We start from the raw sequence: 25,335 nt of genomic DNA, 5'->3' as shown, positions 1-25,335 counted from the left end.
TGTAGCGTGGAATGCTGTTTTGTAGCATTTTACCTATAGTAGACCTTCTTTAAAATTGGGATGTCAGCACTCTCCAACCCTGGCTGCTACTTTATCAACTAAGTGTATGTAATATTCTAGGTCCTCTGCTGTCATTTCAACAATCTTCACAACATCTTCACCAGGAGTAGATTCATCTCAAGAAACCACCTTCTTTGCTCATCCATAAGAAGCAACTCCTTTTATATTCAAGTTTGACCATAAGATTGCAGCAACTTGGTCCCATCTTCAGGCTCCACTTCTAATTCTAGTTCTCTTGCTGTTTCTACCACACCTTCAGTTACTTCCTCCACTGGTCTTGAATCTTTCACAGTCATCCACAAGGGTTGGAATTGACTTCTTCCAAACCCTGTGAATACTGATGTTTTGACCCTCTTCCCATGAATCACAAATATTCTTCATGGCATCTAGAATGGTGAATTCTTTCCAGAGGTTTTCAATTTACTTTTGCCCTATCCATCAGAGAAATCGCTATCTGTGGCAGCCATAGCCTTATGAAATGTGTTTCTTAAATAATAAGACTTGGAAGTTGACATGACTCCTTGATCCATGGGCTACAGAATGGATGTTGTGTTAGCAGCAACAAAAACAACAGTAATCTCATTGTAATCTCCATCAGAGCTCTTGGGTGACCAGGCACATTTGTCAATGAGCAGTAATATTTTGGAAGGAATCTTTTTTCTGAACAGTAGGTCTCAACAGTGGGCTTAAAATATTCAGTAAACCTTGTTGTAAAACAAATGTGCTGTCATCTAGGTTTTGTTGTTATCTATAGAACACAGGAAGAGTAGATTTAGCCATAATTCTTAAGGGCACTAGGATTCTTGGAATGGTGAATGAGCAGTGGCTTCAACTGAAAGTCACCAGCTACCTTAGCCTCTAACAAGAGAGGCAGCCTGTCCTTTGGAGCTTTGAAGCCAGGCAGGGACTTCTCTCTAGCTCTGAAAGTCCTAGATGGCATCTTCTTCCAATATAAGGCTGTTTCATCTTACATGAAAAATCTGTTGTTTAGTTTAGCTCCCCCCCCAACCTTCATTAACTATCTTAGGTAGATCTGGATCTGGAGAAAGGATGTTGTGGTAGGGGATAACAAGTACAAGGGCCCTGAGGTGGGAGCAGAACTGGGGTGTTAGGGGAGTGGAAAGGAGGCCAGTGTGCACGGAGCTCAGAGGGAAGAATAGGAGCTGGGGTGGGGTTGGGTGAGGCCTTGCAGGCCATTGTAAAGACTCAGGCTTTTATTTCAGGTAGAAAAACATTTGAGCATTTGAATGAATGGAATGCAGAAACATAGGAGAATTTTATCATATAGTCAGCATCACACTTTATTTGATCTAGATAAAACTCAAAGGATTCATGCAGCCAAAATTTTAAGTTCCCCAACCTTTTTTTTTTTAAGTTTATTTCTTTATTTTGGAGAGAGAACTCAAGTGGGGAATTAGCAGAGAGAGGGAGAGAGAGAATCCCTAGCAGGCTCCACAGCACCAGCGCAGAGACTGATGTGGGGCTCAAACCCACGAACCATAAGGTCACGACCTGAACCAAAGTCTGGTGCTTAACCAGCTGAGCACCCAGGCACCCCAAGTTCCCCAGCATCTAACACACAGTTTAGGATAAAATGTCTGTTAACAGAGGTTTGCTTTAATGCTGTATGACACATTTATTTGTATCATCGGGGAGAACGGGTTTCGGGCTCTACTAGAGTTTCTGGATTTGTCAAGCGGTTAAGATAAATGGAGAGAGGGGCTGAGGAGGATATATGCAAGAGAGTGAATAAGATGACTGACCAGGGGTTGAAGTTGGGCCAGGAGGCGGAGTGAAGACGTGGGAGGATGGGGAGGACACTGGCAAAGTGGTAGGACCAAAGGATGGAAGGTCCTGGTGGGGCAGAGGCTTGTTGTTAGAGCCAGGGTACCAGTGGGAGTGAGCAGGACGTACAGGAGGTGGTGGTTTGTAAATAGTGTGCATGACAGTAAGATTACAGAAGCGTTACGGTACTGGTAGTGAGCCAGCATTCCATGTGATCTTGGAGTGTGTGCCTAAGGTAGAATGGGGGACAGGGTCTTGGGGTGGGGCTATGCGAAGCACTGAGCCAGGGTGGCGGAAGGATCATCAACGTGTATGCTGAAATCATGGAGAACTGAGGCAGGAGTCTAGAGTGACCATGAGCCAGGAGCTAAACCCATGGGCCAGTGAGGTGGCACGGCCGAAGAACAGTTATTACAGCTGTAATGGGGAGTGGGGACAGGGTCTGTGTGTCCATTCTGTCTCCGGCTCCTTCTCATTTAGTCTTGCCTTCTGAACTTGCCTTTCTCTTTCTTGAGTTCCTCAAGTTTCTGTTTTACCAGTGCCTGGTACCTAGCCATTTCATCTACTTCATCTAGTTGGGATCTAACTTTAAAATTGCAGTGGCCTCATTGAGTTATTTTGGGCTATAATTTTCACCCCAGCTAGGTTGTGGCAGCCTTTTTTTCCTGCTGTGTTTTCTTCAAAGGGAGTTTTTGCTGTTCTTTTCGAATTGTTATGGTCTTTTTGTGTGATGCTGTATCTGTTCTTTTCCTCTTACTCAACAGAATGAATTTGGTTTCCAAGGGGGTTCCTCTGCTCAAGGGCTCATTACTGTCTGCCATGCCCTGAGGCACCGTTTCTTTCCCCCCTGCCTCTTGAACCTCCTCTTGTGTGACAGGTCCTCCCCCTCCAGTTCTGATGGCCCCCCATCACCATGGTGGCCCCACAACACACAGCTACCTTTTTGTAAAGCATCTGCCTGCTCTTCGGGAAAGATCTTTCAGAGGTCAGCAGCCTGTGGCCTCTAGCAGGGCCCAGGCTCCTCCTTCCTCCTCCGCCAGGGGGTGTCTGATTCCTTCTCAGCCCTGTTCCCGGTCCCACTCAGAATGTGAGTGTACTTTTCTGGAAGTGGGTACTTGCTGGTGACATCTGGAGCTCTGCATCCTTTATTCCTTAGGGATCCCATCATGTGGCTTCCCACTCAGGATCTGCTCTTTTCTGTTGCTTTGGGCCCCATGGATATATTTTTGAGAAGTTTTTGTTGTCGTCATTTCTCTGAAAACAAAACTTTTGTGGGTTTCCTCCCCCCCTCCCTTTTTGTTCTCTGTAGCTTCCGAAAGGGAAGAAGAGGGGAAGATTCAGGAACAGACTTCTACCATGTCCATTTTCAATCATCTTAGCAACATCTGAGTAGCAATGTCTTGGCAAATGGATCAGAAATTAGGAGTGAGGTAACAGTTCAGAATCACTGCCATACAAACTGGAGGTGAATTCATGACATGGCTAACAACACTCGGCTGCTTTTGGAGCAGAAGAGAGAATTAATGGGCCATTTGGTGGATGACAGAAAGGCAGCTTGTCAAGAAGGTGGGCTAGGGAGGGTCAGGAAGGCTGGAGAGCTGGAGGAGTAGGGCTTGGCCACTGGCGAGTCCTTGCCTGGGTTTGCTGCTTACACAAATCACCTTCTCAAGGGACCATACCTGCCTCCAGGCTTTCCTTCCTTCTGATTCTAGGCTCCCTCAGAGTAGGTAAGCTGAGCAGATCCATGTGATAAAATGTTAGCACTGAATATCTTTGCTAAGAAGAGTTTGTAATGTTCCAGCCATCTTAGAAATCCAGAGTCTTGTTTACATACAGTTTTCAAGTGGCTTGATTTTGTAATTTGTTTTTAAGAACCATGCGTCAGGGGCACCTGAGTGGCTCAGTTGGTTGAGCTTTCGACTCTTGATTTCTGCTCAGGTCATGATCTCACAGTTGGTGAGTTAGAGAGCCCCACATGCGTAGGATTTCTCTTCTCTCCCTCTCTTCCATCCCCCGCTCATGCGCTCACTCTCTCTCTCTCAAAAAATAAACATAAAAAAAAAAAAAAAAACCCAGGAACTGTGCCCTCAGATTTAACTCTTATTAATCTACAGTAGCTTTAAAATACCCACATTTCCATTTTGTTAATCTACATGCCTTTCTACATTTGAAATATCTGGGAAGAAACCAATGAGAGATTTAAAATTAAATGTATTTGGAGTGTTTCTGAATTTGAGATGGCTTGCAGGTGTGCTAGTTAGTTTCAGGAAGGAGAGCACAGCAAACCAGTGGGCTTGGCCTCTGGAGGCACAGACTCCATAGCAGGCTTCTCAGCTCAAGACTCATCCTTATCTTCCTCTTACCCCTTTTTGTCTCCACAGTTGCTTCAATTCTTTCACCGACAAAGAAGATAAGTTGCCTATCCAGGTCACAAGACAGAGCATGAGATAGAGAGGATATTGGAAAAAGCCCATAATTATTTTAGTATCTGTCTTTCCAGATTCTCTGGGGGGATTTCCCACTTGTGATACACTTTTTAGAAGTATAATACTGTACACGTTTCTTAGTTTTTCTTGATATATGAAATAGTCCCATTTCACTCCATTTTTGTTTCTTAAAGCCTTTTTGTGTTGATACTTTTTCCAACTAGCGATAAGATTTTTTATGATATATTACCCTGTGCACCTTGTACTCGGTAATGAACCTAACCTAATGGTTTCTAACTCGAATTATAGTAAATTTACCAGTGATAGCATCTTTCGTTCTTACAGAGGTCTGTGCCGTTCCAAAATGTTTTCATATGTATCATCTTCTGTAGTACTCGAAAGTACCCTTTGAAACAGGTAGAGGGATTGATTGATAGATGAGAAAAGAGTGGAGGAGGAAAACAATTGATTTCTTTCAACATTTAGTTGTTTTCTAGTTCAGTTTCAATTACATCATTTGTACATAACTGCTAGGTACTTATCACTGTCAGGCAACTCTTCCCTGTAATTATAGGATATAACTATTCTGTGTCCACTGATACATCGTCTCTGCAGTTCTCGTACTATATCAGAAATGGTGAAGTCTCAGTACCCTCCTAAGGCATGGTTCACATGAGTTAGCTAACATATGTTAATATTCTTATTGTTGGGGCGCCTGCGTGGCTCGGGTGTCTGAGTGTCTGACTCTGATTTTGGCTAAGGTCCACACAGTTGTGAGATCAAGCCCTGCGTTGATCATGGAGTCAGTTGATCAGCATGGAGCCTGCTGGGGATTTTCTCTCCCCACCCCACACCCCCTCCCACTTGTATTCTCTCTCTCTCTCTCTCTCTCTCTCTCTCTCTCAATAAATAAATAAACATTAAAAAAAGAGAATTTTCTGAAGAAAGAAAATTCTTTCAGGAGAAAGACATAAACCCCTTCGTACCATTAGTCTCCATGTATTGAGTTCATTCTTACATATCCAGTACAAAGTGCTTACACGCATCGTTTTCTGTTGAAGTTCATGGCAATTGAGAAAGAGGGTAATTTTCTCTCCGTTTGACTCTTGAGGCAATGATAGCTTAGAGAGATTAGGTAAACGGCTGAAGGTCAGCAGCTAGGAAGAGTGAGGTCAGGTTTCCAAATCAGGCTGTCTGGCTCCGAGGCTGCTGGCTGGTCAGCATATGCTTCTGAGTGTGGTGTGGCTGACACTGAGTCAGTCTCAACATCACCTGCTCAAGGGTTTTCCTAGCCACGGTTTTGTTTTTTGTTTTTTTTTCTGTGATTGGCTGTTACAATCTGAGTTGTTTTTTGGGTTGAGCAATGGGAATATTTACTCTTAGAAGAGAAGATAGCCGTATTCTGTTTTTGGAGATAGTTCTTTGAATGCACTATGTGCCTGTTAGGGCTGGCCTAGGTGCTCCCTCACGCCGGCCACTCTCACTGGTCAGACAGCATCCTCCCGCACCCAGTGACCTCTGGACAGGTTGGAACATTACATAGCCTCTCATACCAACTGCTGCCTACGATGGCAAAGATTTTTATTCTTTGCAAGGAAGCATTTTTCGTAAGCACTCCACTAGATGGCAGCAGACCCGTGTGGAATAGAATAGGTCTTCTGTACTGAAGTAAGAGCCAGAAAGGGGACTGCTTTGTTTTTGAGGAAATAATAATGTACCTTTTCTGGATGTGTAGGTAGTAGTATTCTCTTTATGTTATAGAAAAGTGGGATGTATTCTTTAAAGTCACCTCTCTAGAAGTGTAATGGTGCAGGTAATGCAAAATAATGTGTTCATTGCATTCTTACAGAGGTGCATCTTGATTTAATCATACCTCTGTGTATTAGGTGAATTTTTCTTTGAGACCCTGTTTATGGTTATGTAAAGAATTTGTTCCTTAATTTTCACGTTTCATGAAACTCTGGCGGGTACTCTGCAAAAATTTTCCTCCAGTATGCAACAAAGTAACTGTAATTCTTTCTAAATTAATGAGAAAAGAGCAGCCCTTGAAATAATCTGTCAAACCAGCACCTGTGATGTACTGATTACTTATTCTTTCTGAAAATTGCAGAAATTTCAACTCCGCCTTTACATGCCTGCTTGGTGAAAAATTTGCAATGTTGTTAAATATTATACCACATAGGCTTAGTAACATAGTGAGTACTTAGTACATTCAAGTAACACACTGACTCAGAGTTTGTGAATACAAAGTTTTAGCAATTTTTACTGATTTAGGACAGGGATTGGCCAACTTTTCTCTAAAGGGCCAAAGAGTAAATATTTTCAGGTTTGTGGCCACGTCTGGTCTCCTGCATATTGTTCTTTTTTGTTGTTGTTTGTTTTTGCTATTTTTTTTTTTAATTCTTTAAAAATGTAACAACTAGTCTGAGCTGGAAGACAGTACAAAACAGGCCATAATTTGCTGACACTGATGTAAAAGGGTAACACCAGTCATTGAAAATGAGGTCTCTGGAATCTTGCCAGTTCATAACATCTGAAGAAAGGACAGGCATTTATTTCCTGATCAGTTGTAGCCAGGCTGACCGGCCTTTGTGATCTACCGAAGGGCCATGAAACTTACAGCTCAATTCTTTATTCCAAGTTAGCATACACTTATTTTTGTGTTTGCTTGCTTGTTTGCTTGGCATACATACACCTAGATTATGCAGTAATCTTTTTTAAAAAGTCTTTTTACTTCTAGCCCTTGTAGCACACTGAAAATATTGTTTTGAAAACCCCCAAATCTACATTTTTAATCTTAGCTCTTCTAAATAACTGATTTCTTGGACAAGTCAGTTATTCTGTCTGATTCTCAGCATTTTGTTTATAAAATAGGATTAAACTAATGCCACATAATACTTCTCCTAAGCTTGATTCAGTAATTTCAGCTATGTTTCCCTCGGCCTTTTGTCAGATCATGTGATACCTTTGAGCCTTAAGTCTAGAGCTCTACAAATTAAAGGATCACCTTGAATCAGTGCTGACATACTAAACCCCTCCCCCTGTGCCTGATACATAGTGAATACTCAGTAAATGTTGAATAAATGAATAGTTGAGCACCCTTCCTTTTCTTAACTCCCTTCTTACAGATGCTTTATGTTAGAAATACATATCCTTTCTTACATAAGATTTGTTCTTTCTAATGCCCTTTTGTGGTCAGCTTTTAGAATATTCATTGAGTGTTGGGGTGCCTCTGTGGCTCAGTTGGTTAAGTGTCCATCTCTTGATTTTGGCTCAGGCCACCATCTCATGGTTTGTGAGTTCAAGCCCCACTTCAGGCTCTGCACTGACAGCATGGAGTCTGCTTGGGATTCTCTGTCTCCCTCTCTCTCTGCCCCTCCCCTGCTCATGATCTTTTTCTCTTTCAAAAATAAATAAGTAAACTTTTTAAAAAAATGAATGAATAAATAAAGTATTCCTTGAGTGTCAACAATGTGGTGAGTGTTAGATATACAAAAACTAATAAGACTAATTTACTTTCAAGTCAGGGAGACAGTAAGTAATGTAATTATTTCAATTTATATGCAGGTATGGCATCGGAGGTTTCAGTCTCCAGGACTGAAGTGTCCCATTTCTTACACTTTGAAACTGTTACCAGTACCACCTCCATTTAGGCTTTTTTGATTACCCTCCCATAGCAGACCAATTTTGTAGCTCTTTATTTGAAGCATTTACTCTCCTGCTTCCCCTCAGGGTTTACGTGATGTGCTTTCTTTCCCTTTTTTGGACGAGAGAGTAGGAGGCCTTATTTTCCTTATATCTTCATGAAAAAGCATTCATGAAAAGCATCTAGCACTCAATTCAATGCATTCTGTTAGGCAGTAACATCATGGTAGCATTCCTAATTAACTTCATTTTATAAGATACTGTGTGATTAAAAGAATTGTTTCAGAGTGAGAGGAAGGTCATCAGCTAGAACATTTGACTTGTAAGGAATTTCAGTATCTATAAAATCTAAATAGCACTGACTAAATCTGGCTTTTGTTTACAAATACCTCGTTTAAGAGTTGCCTTTCTTTTTATGACTGCTATGAGGGCTCTTATTATTAATTACCCATATTAGTCTTGGTGGAGGTAAGCAAAATGCAGAGACTCTGAGAACAGTTTTATTGCTTTAACAATCAGGGTTTTTTTCTCCCTAAGACTGGATCTGCGATGATATACTTCTCAGTGATCATGGTATTATAACCAAGAAGATCTGGATATAATTAAGAATTCTAGGTATTAGGTGACCAAAAATAAATATACATTATAGCTGATCTCTTTTGTTTGCTATGGTGAACATTCTTTTCTTTTCTTTTCTTTTCTTTTCTTTTCTTTTCTTTTCTTTTCTTTTCTTTCCTTTCCTTTCCTTTCCTTTCCTTTCTTTTTCTTTTCTTTTCTTTTCTTTTCTTTTTTTTTTTTTTCTGTTTTTGGAAATGTGTAAATTCTTTACTTTCAGATGGATTTTCAGCTTCTACTTGACATTTTATTTGCCTGCACACATGCATAAAGCTATAGGACCTCCCCTTTTGTGAGAAATAACCTTTAAAAAAAAAGTTGGCACGTTTATAGACTTTGTGAGCTTAGCATGAACTTTAACTCTTGACTTCTAATTTTGAATGTTTGAAACCTACAGAAAAGTATAGGGCAGCGAACTGTACCTTTTACCTGGGTTCACGAGTTGTGACGTTTTTACACTTTTGTTTAGTATCTCTCTCTCCAAATTCAAATTTCAAAATCGAAACCCAAGATTCTTCAGTTGCCCCACATTTTTTTTTTTTATAGCATGTTTTTTTATTCCGATTTAGATTCCACTCCAAAATCCAACATTGCCTTATGGGTGCTTTAGTTCTTTAATTTGGAAAGCCCATCTGCCTTGTCTTTTTTTTTTCCCATTCGTGACAATGACATTTTTAAAAGCCTAGACCAGTTTTATTGTAGATTATCTTGCAATCTAGATCGGTCCGATTTTTTTTCTCCTCATGATTAGTTTCAGGTTAAACATTGCATGGATCATATTATGACCTTCTCATTGCATCCCATCAGGAAGCTTATCCTGCCGGGTTGTCTCATTGGTGCTGCTAAATTTGATCATTTTGTTTTAAGCAACAAATTTGTCTAAGATGAAGTTAACTCTTTAATAACTAATGTCATCTGTGTGGGGATAATTTGAGATTCTGTGACTATTTTGTGGTTTCAGCATTCTTTATGATGCTTGCCTGCCTCTATTATTACATAGAATATTCCAAATTAATTATTTCAATTCTATTATTCCTCCCTTGTTTATTAACAATAATTCATTCATTTTATATTCTACTAACTTGTGTAACTGTTACAATTATTTTCCTTACAGTTTTTATGCCTGTTAGAACTAAGTGTGCCATTGTTCTAAATGTTCTGAGGGGCAGGGAAGAAAATACTTCTGGATCATAAGTGCAGTTTACATGTTAACGCCCCCACACAATTTCCTCTTGAAAATTAATGCATTATTCTAATTAGATTTAAATAAACCACTCATTTTAATTTTTTTCTCAACGTTTTCTATATTCATCTCTTTATTTTTCTTTTTCTAAGTGCCCAGTTGCCTGTATTAATTTCTAACGTAATTTCTATTGCCCTAATATTTGTAACAATTATACATTTATTTTCCATCATAATAGCTGTGGAAATACAGAGGACCCTGAATCAACTTGGAACGCCTCAAGATTCACCTGAACTTAGGCAACAACTGTAAGTATTTATACAAAAAGAAAGAAAGGAAAAAAAAAAACACTGTAGGTTACTTTGATGGTATGTCATGTATGTTCACCAGAGAAAATAATGGAAAATTAATAAAATTTTTCAGCTACCTTATTTGAACCAAGCTTTTGTGTTGGTTTTTTCCTTGTTCTGGGTAAGCAGATGTTTTTCTTGACGAGCTAGCTTACTCCAGCAAAGCAGAACTTCCTTAGTTGCCTTTCTTACACTTCTGAATAGGTTGTTCTGATGGATTTTGGAAAATGATACTCTAAGCCTTCTCTATGTGATTTTCTTCCCATATCTGACAGTTCCTTCAGTGACTAGCTTTTTATTTGGTTTAGATCCAGTACTTACTCAATATGAATTTTTTAGCCCTCTAAACACTTATACCTACATCTTTGAATTTCAGAAAGCATTAGCCTCTGTTTAAAAAATAAATAAATAAAAAGTTCTGATGAAGTTACGCAGTACATGTTTCAGTAAATTAATATGCTGCTAGAAGAACAGCAATGATATTTTGTGGTGTTACAGATTTTACAGTATTTTTACACAGTTTCTCACCTGAATCTTACAAAATTAGAGTGAAATACATAGATCAAAATAATTATTTTCGTTTCGCTTCGAAGTAAGGAAATATGTCTCGGGGGGTTTTGATGATTTGCCTAACATTATTCTGAACCTGAATCTTAAATCTTAATTCAGTGTTGTTACAGCCCAATTGCAAGTGATAAATATGCAGTAAATGAGACCCCAAACAACGTTAGCTATAGAAGGAAAAATTGCAGGGACACCTGGGTGGCTCATGGGAGTTCGGGCCCCACGTCGGACTCGGCACTGGTGGTGGGGAGCCTGCTTGGGATTCTCGCTGTCACCACTCTGTCTGCCCTCCCCCTCTTGTGCTTCTTCTCTCTCTCAAAATAAATAAACTTAAAAAAGAAAAGAAAAGAAAATTGCAAAGAGCAAGAAATTCAAAGATAGATGGTAGGAAATCATGTTTTTTATGAAGTACAATTTGAAGAATTATAGTTAGGTCTAATTTATACTGATGTTTTCTGCAGTGGAGAGATGTTGGGGTGGTAAAATGCCCCAAGTTTAATTGTAATTTGTAAAGCATCACATTAGTATAAGCTTATTTTGTTTTTAGTCAAGTTCTTTAGTTAAAAATCTGACTTTTTTACTTGATAAGCTAGCTAGCAAGATAGATACAGATACTGATATAACATTTCTTTCAGTGCTTTCTCTTTACAGAGAAATGCTATTATTTTTTCCACAGCAAACTTAAAAAATAGTAAATGTATATTATTATTTATTACCTCCTCCCCTCTTTTTTTAAAAGTATGTAGAAGGATACAAATGTCCAGATAGAGAAAGAGGAGAGGATACATGTACCTCCAGCCCTGAGAACTGGACAGAGTCTCAGGCGACAGACCTTCGTCATTTATTCAGCTAACCTCCCAGTTGCAGGATGCAGACAAAAGGCTCCCCCCCACCCCCCCAAATTATCTGCAACATCACACATCCCACAGTCTGCCTTTGGCTCCAGTCATCTTCCTTTCTAAATGACTACTGATTTCTGAAAGCGTGGTTGCCATGTGTGAGTAAAGAACTTTCCATGTAATATTTGCTCAATATCTATCAAAAAATAGAACCTGGACATTTTTGTTTCATAGAGAAGATTTAGAGCAGCCTATAAAAAAAGGGGGGGGGGATTTTTATCAAAGTATTCATCAGGATTGATTCAACTGGCAGCATTGTAACTTAAAGAAATCTCTTAGCTCTTTGGCAATAATGTGTGTTTTCTCACTGTAGGCAACAGACGCAGCAGTATACTAACCAACTTGCCAAGAGGACAGATAAGTACATTAAAGAGTTTGGATCCCTGCCCCACCACCCCCAGCGAACAGGTATCAAGCCTTAAGGACACATTGTTGATGTATTGAATGTGAAAGAAATCACATGCATTGTAGGGTCTTTGAACTGTTATGCTAGAAAGGAAATCAAGGGGGAAAAATTGTATTTGAGATTAGTTCACAGAACACAAAACTATATTTAATTGCCCAGGTAGTATCCTGTGGTTCAATAAAGCAAGAATTATTTCCATGAAGTTGCCCTGACCCATAATTAAGCAAGTGCTCAGAAAATGCTTCCTGAGTAATTGTTTCTGGCTTTCCAGGGCTGACTCCTTGCGACGTGCACACTCATTCAAGATGTGAGGTTTCCTAGGGGCACATATTTGTTTCCTTGCTTATTACTTAGTGGAAGTGACTATTTAGGTAAGAGTACAAGGTTTTATTTTCCTAAAAAGAAAACAAAAGGAGCTACTTCAAAATAATCACAAAATCATGGCCCAGTCTTAGGATGGAAATATGAGGTGAGAAATCCAGCATTTTGGACCTTTTGTCTCAAGGTGGTAAATATACATAGTATTTGGACACACTGTCGAAATGTAATTGAGAGTTAATCAGTGAGGCCCCATAATTGGGGAGTGAGTGAAAATTTCAGAATAAAATAAAGAGCCAAGTAGTGGTGAAACAACTTCTGCGAATTCTCTAGAACTTCACAGCTTGATTCTAGTACATTTCTCCCCTTTCGTCTAGCGTCAGAGGAAAATACAGAAGGATCGCTTAGTGGCTCAATTCACGACATCACTGACCAAACTTTCAAAAGGTCCAGAGGGAAGCTGCTGAGAAAGAGAAGAGTTTGTTGCTCGAGTAAGAGCCAGTTCCAGAGTATCTGTAAGTATTTAATGGGGCGTTTATAAAGTGAACATGTCGTTCCCTGAAAGACTACACTGGCATTTTTTTAAGTCAGAACAATCTGTGACTATTCTGGACATTAATATTTGAATATTTATTTCAGGTTTTTTCAATTTTAAGAAGGATGGTAGTTCTGTAATGTTGTGGTTATTTTGTCCATGATATAGAACCCAAAAGTACAGATTACTGTATAAGAATATGGGAACATTCTGTCAGAAAAGATGAGAGGTCAGATCCTGAGTGATAGTCCCACATTGATTTGTACTAGAAGTTGTCATTTTCTGTCTGGACTAATGCAGGGAACACTTACTCCCGGGTTATATGAAAATGATGAAAATGAACAGAGTGAATTAGTGTGTGAATATTGAAATAAATATAAGAGAAAATAAATGTAAGGATAAGTTAAAGTGGATTTTTTAGTTAATCTAATTTTATATTCCCTTAGAAACTATGTAAGATGTTTCCTTGTTCCTTAATGTAGAGGTTCCAGGACTATATTATATTTTAATCAAATAATACTTATTATTTGGCCATTTGGAATATTTAATAAATTCCTTTCTTGTCAGCTTAGGATACAATTTTAATATTACTTGAAGCACTAGACCTAAAAAATTAGAACAAGAACATTTCTCTTTTTCTCTACCCCAGTGTGCACATGCGTACATAAATCAGTTTAGATTATTATAAGAGAAAATGTGAGTGTTGTGTGTTTTTTCTTTGCCCTTTCTCAATCTATCCTATTACTAAATTATTCAGAGTGGTTTTCCTGAGGACACCTCAAAGGAAAGGAATCTTGTGTCCTGGGAAAGGTAAGAAATACAAAACATACTGATCAAAAGATAATTTTCCAAATTCACTCTATATATTATGGTCTCTAGAACAGAATGAAAGCTTTCAGTTTCTTATATCTTAAATATCCTCAGTTATTTATAAATAGCAATAAATTTGAACTTTTTTTCAAAATAGTTATTTATAAAATATATAAATATATAAAATATGCTGGGGTGCCTGGTGGCTCAGTCGGTTAAGTGTCGACTCTTGATTTCAACTCAGGTCATGATCTCATGGTTCGTGAGTTCGAGCCCCACCTCAGGCTCTGCCCTGACAGTGCAAGAGGCCTGCTTCAGATTTCTCTCCCTCCTCCTCTCTCTCTGCCCCTCCCCTGCTCACTTGCTCTGTCCTCTCTCAAAATAAATAAAATAAACGTTAAATATATATATATATAATGTATATAATATTTCAATATAGCAGTAATAATTTGTAAATAATGATATATCCAAATAAATGTTATTGACTTATTATTTGATGTAGATTTATTTCCTCATGTGAGGTTGAAGTCAACCAAGAAGAAATACCCAGTTGCTAAATATAGCTTCCAGTAATTAAATATTAACTCTAAAAAGTTAATGTAAATGAAATGAAACATGAGAAAATGTGATTAATACTTCTGTATAGTCTTAAAATTTAAATAAGAAATTTAAGCAGTCTCTGACTTTGAAGGAAAGATATTCTATTTCGTATTTCTGAAATAGGAAAAGAATTCCTACTATTTTAACACCAGTCCTCTTTTTTTTTTTTTTTTTTTTTTGCTTTTTTTCCATATTCTGCCTGTTAGCCCAAGCTCAACCTCAGGTGCAGGTGCAGGATGAAGAAATTACAGAAGATGACCTCCGCCTTATTCATGAGAGAGAATCTTCTATTAGGCAACTTGAGGTAAGCTTTGTGTGGCCATTGGGTGGCAGCTGTGTTCTCAGTGTGTTTGTGACAATTCTGGGGGAGGGGCTGGGAAAGAAAACTAAATGTATCAGTGTGGGGGTATTTCTTACAATGAGAATATTCCCTTTTTAAAAATAAATCTCTTAGAATTTGTGCTAAAATGAGAGACCCGACCTCCCTCGTCTCCAGATTTGTTTTTTTTATCCTGTCAGGTCACCACCGCAGGTCCTTCACACGGAAGAAATCTCAGTTAGAGATGTGTGTTCAGGGAGCCTGGATGGCTTCCGTCGCACATGGTACACCTCAGACCCGCCTGAGTGAGAATGGACAGGGGCTTGACACGTATCTTATTTCTCTGTAACATGTTCTTGACCTCAAAGAGCTCTAAAGGGATTAGTAAGCCTCAGTTCTCGTGGAACCCACCTGTTCTCTAGAAGGTGGGCTGATAATAGCTAACAGTAGCTACAGTTTATTAAGGGTTTTTCAAGCCCCATGTGATCAATTTTTTGCATGATCTCATTAGTTCCCTTAAAAACTGTGAAGTAGTTAACTATGTTGTCATCATCACCCATTTTATAGGCGAGGAAATAAGGCACAGGATGAATATGTAAATTGCCCCCCCATAAAATATTTAAACTTTATTCTTTAATAGGGCAAAATAAAAGTTATTGTATATTAAAGAAAAGTAAATTTATAACTTCTTCATCACTGTTCCATTACATAATCAAATTTATTAATGTGAGACTTTAAATTTATACCTAATGTTTTGTACTTTTACAGTGTCAAATTGATGTGTAAGTTTTTACTAGAAATATAGCCTAACAATAATTTGTTTTACTCTTGTGAGGAAATACTGCTAGTGATAACAAAACTATCAGATTACATGAACATAAACTCAGTAACCCAGGGCCCTTCTCTCATAGATTCCTGGTTTCTATGCTGCCTCGTTTGGTATTTTTAACGTCACAAACTTACTTTTAAAGAACTGGTTACAGTTGTTCAAGGTCATGTTACTTAGGATTAATTATAGTAAAGTAGTTTCCTGATATTTCCAAAATTTATGATTTAAGTCTACATGCATACTCACTTAATTTTTGCCTTTTGTGGGTTGGGGGCTGAATTTCTGATTGTAATAATATGTGCTTTTTTCTCTCAGGCTGATATTATGGATATTAATGAAATATTTAAAGATTTGGGAATGATGATTCATGAGCAAGGAGATGTAATAGGTAAGCCCTGCTGAAGTAGGAACAGTCTATAGCAATTTACCTGTGATAACTTCTTTTTTGTTTTGGTTTTTTTTGAGAGAGAAAGTGTGTGAGCGGGGGAGGGCCCGAGAGAGAGGGAGACAAAGAATCCAAAGCAGGCTCCAGGTTCTGTGCTGTCAGCACAGAGCCCAATGCAGGGCTCGAACTCACAAACCACAAGATCATGACCTGAGCTGAAGTCGGATGCTTAACCGACAGAGCCACCCAAGTGCCTCCCCACCTTTTTAAAAAATATTTTGTTTATTTTTGAAAGAAAGAGAGAGTGAGCTGGGGGGCGAGAGGGAAAGGGAGGCACGGAATCTGAAGCAGGCTCCAGGCTCTGAGCTGTCAGCACAGAGTCCGACCAGGCTCGAACTCAGTGAACCCCCAAATCATGAGCTGAGCCAAAGTCAGATGCTTAACAAACTGAGCCACCCAGGTGCCTCTACCTGTGGTTACTTCTCAACCGAGAGTAACCCCTCTCTCTTCAGACCCCCCTAGTATTAAAAGCACAGCCTCTGCAACAGACAAAGCATTACCCTTGGCATTATCTAAAACAGATCTTCTTTTTGGCTCCTACTGATCAAATCAACCAGCTTCATTTATTTGAGTCTCTAAATCTAATCAGAACCTTCTGCTGCAGAGACCATGGAAGGCACCCACATAGCCTCATTGCCATATTTGCAGGACCCTGGTTTCCATCTCAAACCCCTGTTATTCTCATCCACCAAGCACTTTCTGCAAACTTGTGCCCATTTATAATTGTGCATGCTATCTTATCTTTTAGATTGGAAGGAATAGGTAGCTATTTGCCTAATCATTTATTCTGATATCTTTTGGTAGATTAATTTAGTTGTATTTAGATGGTAAGCATACTTTTATAGATTCTTTTAAAAATAATCAGTGACTAAGACTCCCTATAAGTTTTAATGTGATAGCTTTTCAGTTAAGGTATAACTATCTGGACTGATCAAAATCCTGATCATTTTTATCATTTGGAAATATGAAGATACCAGTGGATGTATCTAAAGATACATTCAGTATATTTTCTGAATTGGTTCAGTTTAAATACTTGGACCTATACTTTGCTACAAATAAGTATTTGTGTCCATTCTTTACCGTCTCTGTAGTTAGTACAGTGATCACAGGATAAAATTTCAAAAACCAGTTCTTTCATTCATCAGTCAATATTTATTGAGTGCCTAGTATATGCAAGCACAAATCTAGGCATTGGGGATTTAGCTGAAATTAGACAAATGGTTAAAGACCCTGCTTTCATGAATCTTATAATCTAATTGGAGGAGAGAGAGAATTTTTATAAAAGGAAAGAAAAGTAAGTAAATGCTGATTAGTGCTATCGGGGAAAATAGCAAAAGTAGGAGGAGGGGGCTGCTTGCAGTAGAGAATGTTACGGCTCTTCTAGGGTAGTCAGGTAAGACCTTACTGGTAAGTGACATTTTAGTGAAGACTTCATGAAAATAAGGGCGTAAGGAAAGAAAATCTTCTAGGCAGAGCAAAGGACAGTTGCAAGGCCTTCAGGTAGAAGCATGTCTGATGCTTTTGGTGAGTGGAAATGAGTAAGAGGGAGTGGGAGCTGATGTCAGGAATAATAAAGTTCAGCATCATATAAGATCCTGAGCCATTATGAGGACTTTTATTATTACTAATGGATGGAAAGCCACAGGAGGATTTGAGCAGAGTGTTATCATCTGACTTAGTTTTTTTTTTTTTTTTTTTATTGTATTGTATTTTGAGAAAGAGTGAGTACACTCTTTCTCAGAGTGGAGTGAGTGAGTGAGTAGCTGGAGATGTTCAAGTTTAAAATCCCATGGAAGACAGGTCAGATACATGGTCAGTATAAAAAATAGCCTGTCTGTTCCCAGGAGGAGAGGGGCAGAAGGAGAGAGAAGGAGAAGAAGCAGAATCTTAAGCAGATCGATACTCAGTGTGGAGCCCGATGTGGGGCTCGATCCCACAATCCTAGGATCATGACCTGAGCTGAAATCAAGAATTGGATGCTCAACCAACCAAGCCTCCCAGGCACCTGCCCTGACTTAGTTTTTAAACACTCCACACTGGCTACTAGTTTGAGAGCAGACTATCAAAGGGCAAGACTAAAAGCAAAGAGGACCACTTAAAAGGTTGATCGCTGCAGTCTGGGTGGGCAGTGTGTTGCCTTGGATCAAGATGGAAGCAGCATGGGAAAGCAAGCTGGTGCGGGCCCAGTCTGGAAAACAGTATGAGGTTCCTCAAAAAACTAAAAATAGAACTACCCTACAACCCAGCAATTGCACTACTAGGCATTTATCCAAGGGATGCAGGCGTGCTGTTTCGAAGGGACACATGCACCCCCATGTTTATAGCAGCACCTTCGACAATAGCCAAAGTATGTAAAGAGCCCAAATGTCCATCGATGGATGGATGGATAAAGAAGATGTGGTTTATATATACATTGGAGTATTACTCAGCAATCAAAAAGAATGAAATCTTGCCATTTGCAACTACGTGGATGGAGCTGGAGGGTATTATGCTAAGTGAAATTAGAGAAAAACAAAAATCAAATGACTTCACTCATATGAGGACTTTAAGAGACGAAACAGTATGAACACAAGGGAAGGGAAACAAAAACAATAAAAACAGGAAGGGGGACGAAACAGAAGAGACTCATAAATATGGAGAACAAACTGAGGGTTACTGGAGGGGTTGTGGGAGGGGGATGGGCTAAATGGGTAAGGGGCACTAAGGAATCTACTGCTGAAATCGTTGCACTATATGCTAACTGATTTGGATGTAAATTTTAAAAAAAGCCATTCACCATGATTAAGTGGGATTTATTCCCGGTTTGCAAGGGTGGTTCCAATATTCGCAAATCAAGCAACTTGATACAAATTGAGCATGATACACGCACTGAGCATGGAGTCTGAAGGTTCTCCACCCCCCTTCCCCCTCCCTCCCTCCCTCTCGTTCTCCCTCTTTCTCTCTCCTTCTGTCCCTCTCCCCTGCTAATGTTCTCCTCATAAAATAAAATAAAATAAAATAAAATAAAATAAAATAAAATAAAATAAAATAAAATAAAATAAAATAAAAAGATGGAAGTAGCAAAGTGGTGAGAGGTAGGGAATTCTGGATAGTTTTAAAATGTAAAACCAAAAGGATTTACTGACTGGCTGGATGTGGATATGAGACAGAATTAATCAAGGACAACTCTTTCTTTAAGGTTTTAGCCAAGCCCAGGAAAACAATGATGTTGCCATTTTCTAAGATGTAGGAATCTGTAACTCAGCTAGTATAGAGGGCTAGGAGTCAACAATTTTTGGATATGTTGAAATGAGGTAGGTTTGCTTGGCAAGCAGGAATTTGAGGTGAAATAAATTAATGTCAGCTCGGTTTTTTGCACCCATGGTCAGCTGCAAGGGTTCAGGTTGGGGTTTTGTCACATAAATCTGACTAAAGTAGGTGGCAAGGGAGCCAAGGGTGAATGTAAGAAAGTGTAGGCAAGTGGTGGGTCCTGGGGATCTCAGCTGGGTAAGGAGGAAAGTGAGGACAAGAAGTGTGTTGAAGGGACAGTGACATAGTGCTAGGGTTAGTGAAGTCATGGTTTTCAAAAGAGGGTGCTGTAAAGGTCACGTGATGCTCAGAGACTGAGGTGTGGAACTGAGTTTATAAAGAAACTGCAGTTATTTGTCGTGATAAGGTTTGGGATACAATCATGGAGGTCGGTGCCCGGAAAAGGAGAATTGGCAAAGTCATTGAAAAAGTGTGGTCAGGGCACTGAGAAGGCCGAGTATTAGCAGGTCAACAATTGGCTGGTGAAATCTCCAGTTGTATAATAGGAGAAGCGTCAAAGTGAATCTAGAGCTAAAATATTCCAAGAATGAAGGAAAGACCATGAGCTCTCTAGATGTTTGCTACAAGGGGGTTGGATGCATTTGCAAGCATGAGCTCTACTTTTGAGAGTTGGTAGGGAGGAGGGAGAGGCAGTGATCTCGTGCTGCAGGGTGACTCCATTTCCACCAGTAGGCCAGAGCAGCTAGGGAAGGAGAACTTACGAAGGCTCATGGGTCCCCCAGGGGGGCTGGGTTTCAGCACAGAAGTAGCTTGATGATGACCACAGAGCAAGTGCTGGTTTTCGATACTCTGTTTACCCTCAGGAACAGTTGTTAGATGTTTAGTACCGCATTGGCCATTGGAGCCCGCAGACTAAATAGTACACTTCGGGGGTAACCAGGTAGACCTGGGGCTGTGTTGTAGTGAAGAAGATCCAGTTTCTTTTCAAATATTTGTGTGTCATTTGGATCATTTGAGAAATAGTGCAGGGAAGAGTTACAGCCAATTTAACAAAAATTTTGACTTCACCCACATACTACTAATGTTAAACATTTGAATAGTGAAACATGGTTGATCTTACATTGAATGAAATCTTGTGAGTGTGCAGCCCTCTTACTGGGGCATCAGCACCGTTCTAGCAGTTTTGCATGTCTGTATGTCTGTTTTCTTTTAAAGATAGCATAGAAGCCAACGTGGAAAACGCGGAGGTGCACGTTCAGCAGGCAAACCAGCAGCTGTCAAGAGCAGCAGAATATCAGGTAATATTTACTGCAGTAAATTACCTCATAACTTTGAGTTTCAGCTCTGTGTGTGTGAGAGAGAGAGAGAGATCGAGAGATCAGTCGGGTGTAAAGTAGCTGGAGATGTTCAAGTTTAAAATCCCATGGAAGACAGGTCAGATACCTGGTCAGTATAAAAAATAGCCTGTCCCGGGGCGCCTGGGTGGTGCAGTCGGTTAAGCATCCGACTTCAGCCAGGTCACGATCTCGAGGTCCGTGAGTTCGAGCCCCGCGTCAGGCTCTGGGCTGATGGCTCGGAGCCTGGAGCCTGTTTCCGATTCTGTGTCTCCTTCTCTCGCTGCCCCTCCCCCATTCATGCTCTGTCTCTCTCTGTCCCAAAATAAATAAACGTTGAAAAAAAAAAAAAATTAAAAAAAAAAAAATAGCCTGTCTGTTCCCAGGGTTGAACCAGAATTGTGGCCCACAGGGATAGGAAATTCAGTGTTAGAGTCCTGAGGGGAGCAGGAGATACCTCTAGGCATTTCTCACAGCTGGTGATCTCTGATGCCAGCCCTCACCCTTTGTTTCTCTCACTCTTTCCTTTCACCTTTTTTTTTTTTTTTTTTTTTTTTGTCCATGACTTTCTGCACCAAAGAGGCAAAGATCTTTGTTCTAGAGAGTTCTCTTAATTCCTATGGCAATATATTCACTTAGAGTGCCCCTGATCACTAGGTATTCTGTCTACATTCAGCAGACCCTTCAGGAATGAATTGATCTCTTATGTGAATCAGGTTAATACAAGGAGTCCCCTCTATATGTGACAAACAGAAAGTATGTGAAAGTACTCCACCAACATTAGGACCATGAGCTATTCATATAGCTTATGATATGAAGACAATAAGGATAAGGCCCTTTTAAAACTCCCCTTTTTGTCGTTGTTTGTAATTATTTTCTCAGACCTTATTGCCTTCTTATAAAGTATCTAAGATATTGTCACCATCTTAGGTATTTTCAGTTGCTCTTCACTTTTGTTACTAACCCCAGAAGTTTCCTTTCGTTGCAGTGCCGTTTTTCACTAGACAAACCACTGCATCCTTGGTGATACATTGAGAACAATGAAGCTCTATAGAAATTGCTGAGTTACAGCCCATTGTATTCAGTGATGCAGTAACTGTCACTCACCTTTACCTTCTGTGGGCCAGTGATTCAGGTGTGTGGCTCAGCAGAATTAATGTCACAGACTGGAGGTATCATTCATAAATAGTTGAACACACCCACATAGCACAGATGCTGGGTTACAACTGCTCAAAACATAGCGGTTAGCAGGATGTATCAGTAACTAGGCTTACCTGCCATGTTGTTTTGCTTTTGGATTTTGGAGGGGTGTAGCTATGTCTCCCAAGTTTTACTTTCCCCTTGGGGAAGGGCAGCCTACCTCCACCCTGGGGAAAAGGAGCACATCTTCCCAGTCTTCTCACCTCCATATCTGGAGCTGCCCCATACTTAACCCCACGGGCCCTGGAGGGAGAAGGAAAGAGCCATGCAGCACAAGCACTGGGGAGAAAAGCAGCTTCCCTCCAGTTCTCTTTGGAGGCCTTGGTATTAAAGTCATGTCTCTGCAAAATACGGCACTTCTCAATAGTGTGGGTGAACCCTGAGTGGAAGGGCAGCTGATAGAGGCTCTTATCGCTGCAGTACCCTACCCCCCACCCCATGCTAGCGAGGGTGCCCTGGGCGCAGATGTCCTGTAGTGGGGAGCCTGTGATTGTTCATAAAGGTGTATTATACTTGTGTCTGTGGTACTCACATGGAGTCTGGGGAAAATACGTAGGCAGGATGCTACTGAAACTTCAGAGAAATCGTGCTTCATTTATGAGGAATATTCAGTTGAAAAAGTTGCTGACTATGTGGTATACGGAAAGTCATTATAGTTTTCAGGAGAATTTCACAGAAACCTATCTTTCTGGAAATTTTATGGTACTCCTAGTCGACACAAAGAAAATTTACAGATTTTTTTACTTTGTAAGAAAAAGGATTCCTGCATGTTGCTGTGAGATACGCAAGCCATTAAAGAAATCTGGAAACCTACAGCTGGGCCAGAAATGAAGAACGGAACAAAACTTTTAACCTTTGTATTTTAAATGACTGTATTATAACTTTTTAGCTGTTTGGTTTTTATTTGTATGTTGAGATTTTTCATGGCGTTTCTATTGATATTGAAGAATGGGAATTTTGGAAACTAATACTTCAGGAAAAATTGCCAAGCATTCATGTTTGTTGATATTTTCAGAGAACTCATTTTGAAGAGCAACTCTTTGATAAAAATTTTAAAATGTGTAAGCTTTTAAGCTGTTCTTAGTTTTTACACATAGGTAACCTCAGTCTTTTGATTAAGTCAGTAACCTATTTGTCTGCGTCTCTTTTTTAAGCCCAGAAAAATGACTGATAAAATTTGAATGATTAGCCCCTGAATTAAACCACTAATTTAAGAAGACTATTTTTTGAAAGAATAGTGCCATTTGTATTTGAAGAGATTTTGGAGAAGCAAAAAAGTATAGCCAAAAATCTGAGGGCAGTTAATTACTATTGGTTTTACTCTAGAAATGAACCATATGATTTTTCAGTTGCTATAGAGATGCTCCCCTACACATATAAACATGTTTTTTTGTTTTTGCATCTGTAGCGCAAATCCAGAAAAACCCTGTGCATCATCATTTTTATCATTGTCATCGGACTTGTAATTCTCGGTCTCATCATATGGAGAGTGAAAGGCTGAATTATAAAGGAGCACACTGTTGCACTACATTCTCTAAATTATGTACGAAGATTCCTGTAATCATTTTTATTATTATTATTATTATTCTAAAGCTACTGCATAAAGGATGGCTCCCATACTTTGTTATTTTTATTTGGCAGGGGGAAGTTTCTTTTAGATTCAATCTGATATTTTCTAATACTGAAAGTTTTTCTTGGTATCACTGCTGGCATAACTTCTGTGCTTTTCAATCTAGTAACTCTGAGGTTTTGTCCACAATGTATATGCCTTTCATTTATAATTTATTTGCCCTGTTGACTTAGCTTTTGGAATCAGTAAATTTAAAGGTGTGTGTGTGTGTGTGTGTGTGTGTGTGTGTGTGTGTGTGTTCGTGTTCTGTGTGCATCTGTCTCTGTCACAGAGTGACATGCACCCAGATTTGTGTGACTTCAATTAAAAATCTCAAATTTAATTTTGATATGGGCCAGCAGAGGAAATATTCTCAGTAACGTAGGGAAAATTAACCCACCTGTTTGTGGTGGTTTGTTTTCTTTCGTTTTCTGGTTCATAACAGCACAAATTATCTATTTAACTTTTATTGTTGGTTTTCTCTTAAGACCTTCGTTTACTCTAAATGAAATCAGTGAGTAATTTCCTAGAATATCTCATCCTCCTGATGTGTATATATTAAACATTTGCTGTAGATTGCCTAGTAAAATACTAAGGATAATTGTTTTTTGCATAGGACCTGTTTAAGTCTGATGTTTGCTGGGGTATGTGTAGTCACTATAAATGTTAAATGTAATTTGGAGGAAGAGTATGAAAAATCAGTTCATACTATGTTAGAAATCTGGAGATCCAACTTGTTATTCTGCTGTGTACTTCCACAGCTATTAGGATGGAAAATTAATTACCTTCCCTGAAATCCTTCAGAATTATGGCTACATGTATATCCTTGGGTCAGAATTACTTTTGCGGAGCAACTTTCCCAGAATTATTGTTTTTGAGCACTAACACTTAAAATTTAATGTTTACCTTGCATACCATTTTGTACCATCCTCCATTAGAAAACAATTTGGATGTTTGCCAATTAACCACTTGCCTTTTTAAATCAATGTTGTTTTGATGCACTAATCTGAATACTGTAAAGAAGTTTGTCTTAGTTTATAGTTTGTATTTTATAACAATGTTCTTATATAGCAGTTTGATAGTGAAGTCAGTGTTTTACATGGCAAACTATGAGACTCCAAATGGGAACAAATAAAATATTAAGTAAAGCGTGTCTTTGCAACCAGAATAAAGATGATTTTAAAAGTGTCTGGATAGTTCTACTGTGTGAGGACTCTGCTTTGGTGGGACCAGCACTTGACATAACCACACAGCAGCCCTTTTGTCTTTCTGGAGTACCAGTTTACTCAAAGTGTTTTATTTGGCAACCTTTAAAAGTTTTGCTACTAGTAGGAGCTGCCTTGCATGTCAGCAAAACTCCCATTGTTTTCCTACAGGACACTGTAGAAAACGTTCTTGTGAGTGAGTGATTAGAAGCTTTGAGACTCTGTTTCCCAAATCAGCTTGCTTTAGTGAACAAGATGGGCTATGCAGGGGAATTTGTACAAATACTACCTGATCTGAGGTCAGTGCAAGCCCACCAGACCTGCTTGAACATGAAAGAAGTGTGCTGTTTCGGGTGAGAAGCCAGTATCTTACAGCTACATAAAACTCCCAATGGCTCCCACAAGTCAGCTCAATTTTTTGCCAGGGTTGTACTTGATAAAATGTTTATTCTCATATAAGCACATTCACTTATTCTGTTCACTTCATGGTGAGTTCCCAGTGATAGCAAAGTACTTAATATTTTTTGAATGGTTTTATCACCTTCATTTAAAGTAATATTTTATAAATTATTTTAACTGGGACACAGATCAGTGATTAAAAACAGGAACTTTAGTGGCTTGCATTCTTTTGAGACATACTCACTTTGAGGGAAAATTTTACCCCGGAATGCTTGTAACACAAAGAATAGTCTCGATTTGAAAATATAAAACGAAAAACATAGTACAATAATAGCAAAGGTTTTCAGGTTCTTGAAGTTTCCTTTAGGTTAGTTTTAGAATCACTTTGGAAGGTGAAGCTTACACTGTGGACAATAAAATGGGAGTAGTTGGTACAACTGTCTACATATTTGAATCTGAGTCCAACTGAGTCTGAAACTGAAGAAGCTTCCTCATCAGGTGACACATCCTGTTCGTTTTAACGTCCTCCAAAGACATTGTTGAGCAACGC

The 25,335-nt window shown here is 39.2% G+C and overlaps 1 protein-coding gene across 1 annotated transcript in view; it reads left to right on the top strand.

Annotated features, from left to right (window-relative positions):
- STX7 (syntaxin 7) overlaps positions 1 to 24,377 on the top strand; it is a 41,990-nt gene extending 17,613 nt beyond the window's left edge. Inside the window, 11 exon segments of the mRNA XM_030316368.1 lie at positions 9,953 to 10,022; positions 11,841 to 11,913; positions 11,915 to 11,935; positions 12,629 to 12,685; positions 12,687 to 12,723; positions 12,726 to 12,766; positions 13,544 to 13,596; positions 14,404 to 14,500; positions 15,660 to 15,732; positions 20,254 to 20,336; positions 22,981 to 24,377. Coding sequence (XP_030172228.1) covers positions 9,953 to 10,022; positions 11,841 to 11,913; positions 11,915 to 11,935; positions 12,629 to 12,685; positions 12,687 to 12,723; positions 12,726 to 12,766; positions 13,544 to 13,596; positions 14,404 to 14,500; positions 15,660 to 15,732; positions 20,254 to 20,336; positions 22,981 to 23,073 — 698 coding nt within the window. The 3' untranslated portion in view covers positions 23,074 to 24,377.
- The last annotated feature ends 958 nt before the right edge of the window (positions 24,378 to 25,335 follow it).

Source organism: Lynx canadensis, chromosome B2, assembly GCF_007474595.2.
Source record: "Lynx canadensis isolate LIC74 chromosome B2, mLynCan4.pri.v2, whole genome shotgun sequence".
Classification (NCBI taxonomy): domain Eukaryota; kingdom Metazoa; phylum Chordata; class Mammalia; order Carnivora; family Felidae; genus Lynx; species Lynx canadensis.
The sequence above is the reverse complement of the archived record's forward strand: the minus strand, read 5'-3'. Positions and strand labels throughout refer to the sequence as shown.